The 7,842-nt window shown below is 58.5% G+C and overlaps 1 protein-coding gene across 1 annotated transcript in view; it reads left to right on the top strand.

The window, feature by feature from the left end:
• Positions 1-7,125, top strand: part of UAP1 (UDP-N-acetylglucosamine pyrophosphorylase 1) — a 9,321-nt gene extending 2,196 nt beyond the window's left edge. The window contains exons 2-9 of the mRNA XM_009320686.1: positions 453-628; positions 905-1,077; positions 2,269-2,462; positions 2,883-3,026; positions 3,458-3,646; positions 4,112-4,159; positions 6,214-6,280; positions 6,560-7,125. Coding sequence (XP_009318961.1) covers positions 453-628; positions 905-1,077; positions 2,269-2,462; positions 2,883-3,026; positions 3,458-3,646; positions 4,112-4,159; positions 6,214-6,280; positions 6,560-6,652 — 1,084 coding nt within the window. The 3' untranslated portion in view covers positions 6,653-7,125. The remainder of the gene's footprint in view (positions 1-452; positions 629-904; positions 1,078-2,268; positions 2,463-2,882; positions 3,027-3,457; positions 3,647-4,111; positions 4,160-6,213; positions 6,281-6,559) is intronic.
• Positions 7,126-7,842: the final 717 nt, after the last annotated feature.

The raw sequence follows: 7,842 nt of genomic DNA, 5'->3' as shown, positions 1-7,842 counted from the left end.
CCGGAGGGTGGCACTTGCAGGTCCCACGTTGTCAGGCTCAACCCTGTGGACCTTGGGAACGTGTGTCATGTTGCCTGTGGCCAGCCTGCTGCATGGGACGGCAGCCACGCAAGGCGGGGGTCTGGGAGGCGAGGGGCTGCGGTGGTGCTGTGAGCAGGAGGTTGGCGTCATGGCGGGAGCTGGCTGCTGCAGCTGGGAGTCTGTCCCCCCCACACACACACTGCACAGGGTGTGGTAGGGTTTTGGAGATGCATGCTGCAAGGAGGGGTGAAGCCCTTTGTTGGCTTGCCGAAGAAGTGGGACTGCAGCGGGTCAGATCCTTCTAAATGTTTGTGGGGGGAAGAAGCTTGTCCTGGGTGTTACAGGCTGAAGCGGTTCCCCATGTTTGGGATGAGGGGTGTAAGACGTTGCCTCTCCTCCTTGCTCATCGGGTCTCTTCTGCACTGCGACAGGTACATCATGACAAGTGGCCGGACTATGGAGTCCACCAAGGAGTTCTTCCTGAAGCATCGCTATTTTGGCTTGAAGAAGGAAAACATCATCTTCTTCCAGCAGGGCATGCTGCCCGCCCTGGGGTTTGATGGGAAAATCCTGCTGGAGGAGAAGGGCAAGATTGCTATGGCGCCAGGTCAGTGGCCAGGAGCTGGCGGGAGGGGTGTGTGGGGGCGAGACGCAGTGCTGAGGACAAGCTTTTGGAGCTGGAGCCTGTGTAGGGCAGCCTTGCAGCATGACGTGGTCCACGGGTGACGCAGGCTGGGAGGTGTCCGTCTTGGCAGGGAGGACCAGGGTGGGGTACGGCTGGGCCGGTGACCCTCCACCCCAGCTCTGTGGGGTAGGAAGATGAGCGTGGATGGCCAGGACAGCCGGGTGTTGCTGTGGCCCCAACGATTTGTTCCCTCCGCAGATGGCAACGGGGGCCTGTACCGGGCCCTGGGGGCACATGGCATCATGGATGACATGGAGCGGAGGGGCGTGCAGAGTGTCCACGTCTACTGTGTGGACAACATCCTGGTGAAGGTGGCTGACCCCAGGTTCATCGGGTTCTGCTTGGAGAAGGGAGCGGACTGCGGGGCCAAGGTATGGTTTCGGGGGCAGGGAGGCACCACTTCCCTGGAGCAGGGTGGGGTCTGTCCTGCTCCTTGCCTGTCTTCCCTGACTCCTCACCCTTCCTTCACCGGCTTGCCACAGTCAGGAGGGATAGCTAAGCACCGGGAGCTCACTGCTGGAGTAGCACGTGCTGCCAGAGTCCCACCTGCCCCTCAGGTCTGGCTTCCTGGGGGATGTGGGGTGTCACTGACCCCTGCCTGGCGCTGCTCCCCTCCTGCCTTGCATGGGGATGTGGCACCAACAGCCCCAGGGCTCACAGGTCCCCTGGGCCCTGGGGCCGAGAGCTGCTGGGGAGCCCTGTGAGGCTGCCCGGTCCCCACCCGGATGCTGGGCGGCTGCAGGGAGCACGGGCAGCCAGGATCCCTGCGGCAGGCTGCCAGCTGTCCCTGGCCTTGACGTCCTGGGCACTAGACCGGAACACGGTGGGTGCAGCTGACTGCTGATACTGAGCCCAGCCCTGTCTCTCGCGGGTAGGGTGTTGCACGCCCGAAGCTTTACTTAAAAGGCTGGATTAACAGCCAAAGGGGCCGTGTGATTGTGTTTGCGTTGGGCTCAGCTCTGGCAAACAGGTGAGAGGGCTTGCTGGCCTTGAAGCTTTCAGAGAGTGAGCTGGGAAAGGGAAAGCAGTTCCTCCTTCTGGCCCAAGCGAGAGAAGGAGGAAATGAACTCTGGCATGCAGAAAGGGGAAAGCCCTGTGTCCCTGCACACCTCCCTGCTGTCGTGGCAGTGACGGGTAGAGATTTGCTGGGGGGGGGTTGCATGCCCAGAGGGAGGTGTGTGTGGTGCGAGGAAGAGGAGGGAGGTCAGGTGTAGGGGGATGGCTCTGCTGAGCCAGCAGCCTCCTGCTTGTGCGCGGTGAGTTGGCTGTTCATGTGCGGGCTGGGTGCTAAAAATAGCCATGCCCTCTGCCAGCCGTACGCAGGCTTGGTGCCAGGTCCTGCCCGCACCTTCTGGGTGTGCCTGACACCATCACCCAGCCCTGCCATCTTGCTCTCCTCCAGTCACCATCGCCAGAAGCACCTGGGAGGGGAGGGCTCCAGCATCCCTATCCCTGCTGTCCTGTGCAGGAAAATACCTCCACAAGGGCTGTTAGATACAAGGGAGTATATTTGAAGTGCAGGGCTTTGGAGGTCTTTCCCTGACAGTGCTTCCCTTGGGCAGGTGGTGGAGAAGACCAACCCCACGGAGCCAGTCGGTGTGGTGTGCCGAGTGGATGGTGTCTACCAGGTGGTGGAGTACAGTGAGATCTCCCTGGCCACTGCCCAGAAACGGGGCCCAGATGGGCGGCTGCTCTTCAACGCGGGCAACATTGCCAATCATTACTTCACCACCGCCTTCCTGAAAGATGTAGTCAAGTAAGGGCCTGCCGGGGTGCTGCTGGTGTGCCAGAGGAGGAACGCCAGTGCCGAGCGGAGCCGGCTGCCCGGCTGCCTGCACCTTGCTTTCTGCTGGTTGAGCTCCAGCTGTTTGCAGGTGTGCTGGGATGAGGCCCACAGGGTCTGGCCCCTGCCCCTGCACGTGTGGCCTGACCCCTGCCTCTCTGCACAGTCCCTTCCTTGAGATAAGGTTTCCCCCAGCCATTGCTGGCTGCTGGTGCCAGAGCGCAGGCGTGCGGGGCTGTCCTTGCCTGGCTGCTGTGGGGATGAGAAGCCCGCACCTCGGGGCGGCTGAGGGTCAGGGCAGAGCAACCATCCTGCCACAGCAATGTCTGAGCCGGGGGACTGGAGATGTGCCTTGCTCGGGCAAGTGACAGCTCTTTTCTTGGCCTGTTGAAGCACTTACGAACCGCGGCTGCAGCACCACGTAGCCGAGAAGAAGATCCCACACGTGGACATCACTACAGGGCAGCTGATCCAACCCGAGAAGCCCAACGGGATCAAGATGGAAAAGTTCGTCTTTGACATCTTTCAGTTTTCTAAGTACGCCCTTTTCTCTCTTTGGGGAGCAGGCTGCTGGTTCTTGCTCGGGCAGCTCTGAGAGCCTTGGGGGGATGGCGGGGCTGTGCCCACCGGTGGTGCCCTGGGGTCAGGACAGAATGCCAGCTCCTGTGGTGTTCAGCAGCAGTGGACAGATGAGCAGGGATGTGAACAGCAGGAGGGACAGGCACTGTGTGCCCCTTGCTCAGCTGATGGGCCCCTCATCAGCCCTGCTCCTGGGCCAGATGAGCATCTCCTGACCCTACAGCCCAGGTCCTTCCCTCCCTCCTTCGTGGCTGTGAGCCCATGGGTGCAGGCTGCAGGGGGGACATGGCCCTGGCTCAGCCACCCTGGCAGGGGAGAAGCTGAAGCAACAGAGAGCAGCCACGTTTCCCAAACTTGACTGTCCTGTGCCCAGGTCCCACCCCCCCCAGGAAGTTCGTGGTGTACGAGGTGCTGCGTGAGGACGAGTTTTCTCCCCTGAAGAATGCGGACAGCCAGAATGGCAAGGACAACCCCACCACAGCCCGACACGCCTTGATGTCCCTGCACCACTGCTGGGTTCTCAATGCGGGGGGGCACTTCGTGGACGAAAACGGCACACGCATCCCTGCCATCCCTCGGTGAGTTGCTGCTCCTGGCGCTCCTGCATCCTTTTTGGGCTGGGTATAAAGCACAGGGCAGTCCCCAGCCCTTCTTCATTTCAGCACTCCTGAAAGCAGCATTGCTGGACCCCCCAGCCATGGGTCCCTTCTCCTGGGTGGTCCATGGGGCAGAGCCGGGTGCGGGCCGGGCGGTGGCAGCAGGAGGGTCGCTCGCTCAGTCGGCAGGAGCTTTCCTTCTTGATTCAACACCTGTGAACCGAATCCTGCCGGTCTCCATTGCACAGCCAAGGTTGCCCATGCAGGGAGGAGGTGGCTCCCTAAAGCCCAAGCACACCAGCAGATCTGTGCAGCAGCCAGGCTGGGGTAGTGGCATCCCTCGACCAAGAGAGCTCTCACCGCCCCTGTTTGGAGAACAGCAAACCCCAGACTTGTTCTGCTCTGTTTTTTCCCCACCCTTGCTAACCCTTGTTTATTCTTACGTAGTGTCACAAACGGAAGGTCAGATGCCACCCCAGCAGATGTCAATGACAAGTAACTATACCGTGCAGCATGCATGGTGGCGGGGCTGTGCTTAGGTACTAATGGGCTGTAGGTGAAGCAGTGTGCCAGGCTGCGGTCACCGCGATGGGTCCGTGCTGGTGAGCAGGTGCCCGTAGTGACTAACGGGGCCGGGGAGCTTGGGGCCGCATGCTGGGAGCGGGGCATGTCTCACTACAGGACCCTGCGGATGCCGCTTCTCACGGTGGTGGGCGGTAGGCAGTGTCTGCTCCCTCCTGGGCTCCTTTCTGCAGAGGCAGCTGGTGGGGCTAACTGGAAGGCACTTGTGCCATTGGTACAGATGCAGGGCAGCAGGCAGCCTGCCGCTGACTGCACACAGCCCCTGAAGGTCACCCCGCAGGCGGGATGCTGTTGGGAAACACGCTGGCGTGTCCCTTCGATGACACTCCCCTGTTCGTCACGCCACGGCGTAGCACAGCCTGGACTGATACCAGCCGGTCCCGTAGCCGGACACGGCTGCCGTCTCCTGGTGTCTGCCAGGCGTCCAGGCAGATTGAAACAGGATTAAAAACATTAAGTAAATGTCAAGCAGGCTTTGATATAGCATCTGCAAATCTCAGCGTAGGCGGCCAGCTGTGTTGTGTGACTTCAGCTCTTGAGTTTTGAAGATCCAGACTGTGACACCAGGGAAAGCCCCTGGCTCAGCGCTTGAAAGTTTACAGAAGTAAACGGGAAAGTTGACAAAAGTGTTAAAGCAACTTCTGTAATAGCAGCGTGTTCTTCTGTAAGCACAGGGCACGTCTGCGTGGCTGGTGAGCGTAAATGACTTTCAGACTAAGCAAGCTCGTTACCTTTCCCCCCCTTCAGGAGAAGTTGTATCTTCTGGTACTTTCTGGTGGGATGTGTCTGTTTTTAATTCAAGATTCCAAGTGCTTTCAAGGCTTATAACTAGGCCATCACACTAGTTATAGTGTAGGATAAAGGATGCACTTTATCTTACATTTATCCTTCATTGCCAGTTAATGGCAATTTTTTATTTAAATGGTTATCTTGAAATGAAGCCAACTCTAAGGCAAACAAGTGCAAGGGCGGGGTTAGGATGGATGAGTTTTATTTACTCACAGCTGGGACAGGAGGGGGCTAAGTGAGTGCGTGGCAGCAGGGATGAGCTTCGACCCGCGCGACCTGGGCGAAGCTGTCACAGATGGTGTCCTGTGATGCCTGTCTGGCTGTGGTGGCGAGCGGGTGTGAAGGGGCACCCTGGGCTGCCACCGTGGTTCCTCATCGGCTCCGCACGGCTTCACCCCCCAGCCAGGCTTACACGCCGGCTGGATCCAGGGAGCGTCCTGGGGATCCTACAAAGGCTGGTGGCAGAAGGAGCGGGGTCAGGGACCCCACGCAGACCCCTGCCCAGCAGTGCTCCTCAGCTGTTCTCGGGGCCAGCCTGTGGCAGGCAGTGCTGGTGTGGGTCTGCCATTGTCCTCACCAGCTCGGGCTCACGTGCAGAGTAGAGGAGCGGAGACAGTTGATCTAAGAGGCAAAGGCAGGAGGAGCAGGCAGTGCTGCAGGGAGTATTTCTGAGGGAGCAGAGAGGCTTACCCTGTGTCCTCAGGTTGTGCTTTAAACAAGGATTGTGTTTAAAAAAAAGACCTGTTGTGACCAGCCAAACAGGAAGGTTCTGTGAGTGCATCTCTCATCACCCCAAGGATGCGGGAGGAGGAGGAATGGGTGACTAGCTTACATGCAGCATCAAATATAGCGGGGCTGTGGTCCAGCAGGGGGCATAGGCACTGCTGTAGTTGCACACATGGAAAGGCACGTAAATACTCTTTAAAGCCTCATCTAAAGCTCTCTTCACTTTCAGTTGCTGCTGGTATCTAAACTTTAGCTCGCACCTCTGTGGAGAGCACGCAAGGCTTGACTAACCCAGGGCAGCTCTGTGCTGGTGGGGTCTGCGTGGGCCGGCAGCCACCAGTGCCCCAGACAGTTGCTGACCCCCGCTCTGGCATCTGCAAGATCTCTGGGCCCCATCCGTGTCCCCTGGCGGGATGTGGCTAACCCTCCTGACTTTTTATTTTTCTCTGCAGCTTGAAGGATGCAAACGACCTGCCAATCCAGTGTGAAATTTCTCCCCTCATCTCCTATGGAGGAGAAGTGAGTACTGGCCCTCCAGAGCTCGAGCACCCTTGCAGATTAAGTAGGCGGGTGGGGAGGCTGGCAGGGCACGCGTGTGAGCCCCGGCTGGGAAGGGTGTAAACCACAGAAGTGTGACTTGAATTCACTGTGGAGTTTTTCAAGGCAGTGTCCCCCAAGCTGCTAGCACAGGAGGGGACCAGAGCAGCTGCACCTGCGAGCAGCTCAGCAGGTCAACAGAGCAGATGATGCGTGGTCATCTGCAAAGCGTTCCTAATGAGCTGCTTCATCCTCCCTTAGGGTCTGGAAAAGTACGTGAAGGACCGAGAGTTTCGCGCACCTTTAATTATTGATGAGGACGGGATCCACGAGCTGGTGAAGAATGGGGTGTAGCAGCGGCGTGGTGCCCAAGCCAGGCTGCCTGTCCCGCCTGGCAGGCTGGGAATTTGGACACATGAAGGTTTATAGCTGTAACTGATAGGGGCTGATCCTGCTCGCTCTGGCCCTGTGCAGAGGAGGATGTAAGCCACTCGGTTCTTGGCATGTTGTATGCTTCTATTTATATTTTAATTTAAAAACCAAACACTTTATGGATTCCCCTGCCACGAAGCACAGCTATGGCGCTGCTCTTTGCACTCCAGGCTGTGGGCATTTATTTTTAAACATGTATATAGTAATAGTCATTGTACATGCAGAGGATTTTTATGGTACGGGGCTGGGGTTAATCTTGAATTTTTATTTTTCTCAAATCTACATGACTATTTTTTTTAATAGGGTCCTTGTCATTGCCCATGTCCTCCCTTTTGATCATCCTTTGTATGTTGCACAACTGGAAACACCCGATTAAACTCTTGAGTCCCTCCTGTCTGTCATCTGGTGTTTTAGTGATGGTGGCTTTCCGCAGAGGCTCTACTCCTAGAGCAGAGGTCTGACTGTGACATACCGAGTGCCCCGCTCTGCCCAGCTCAGCAGCAGCTGCTGCCTGGGGGGGTCGCAGGCAGGTCTTCTGGCCCATGGCACTCGTTTGCGGCGTTTCTGGAGGAAGTGGAGGGCTGCGCTTTCCTCTTGAGTTTTTGCAAGCAGCAGCAAGCCTTGAGCAGGTAGGAACGGGTGGGTGTGCAATGCTGCCGGGGCGCTCAGGGTGAAATCAGCCTGGCACGGTGCCCTCCAGCAGCACCGTGTGCCCTCTGCTTTTCCAGGGAGGGCTCTTCGGCTCCTGCCAGAGCCCACTGCCCTGAAGCGTGGTGTCCCCATGCTCTTGGGCAGAGTGGCTCTGCTGCCTGCCCTTCTTTTTGGGAAGGGAGATGGTGCTCAGCCAGCTCGTCTGCTGCTCCCAAGTCCTGCTGCAGCCCCTGGGGTAGGGTGGCACAGCCATCCACTGCCCCATGGCTGCCTGGGGAAGGATTTTCCCTTGCAGGGCTGGGAATGGGACCCAAACTGCTACCCCTGGGGGAAGTCACCAAGTCCCCAAGTGCCAAGGTGGCTGTTGGGCACCCCAGGCTCAGCTGAGCACTTGGCTTCCCAGGCAGTGTGCCTGGGAAGCTGGGGCCATGCGGGGGGTCCTGGCCGGGGCGGTGGCTGGC

The sequence above is a fragment of the Pygoscelis adeliae genome, unplaced genomic scaffold (assembly GCF_000699105.1).
Source record: "Pygoscelis adeliae isolate BGI_AS28 unplaced genomic scaffold, ASM69910v1 Scaffold402, whole genome shotgun sequence".
NCBI lineage: Eukaryota > Metazoa > Chordata > Aves > Sphenisciformes > Spheniscidae > Pygoscelis > Pygoscelis adeliae.
Note: the sequence above shows the minus strand (reverse complement) of the source record. Positions and strands in the feature narration are given on the sequence as shown.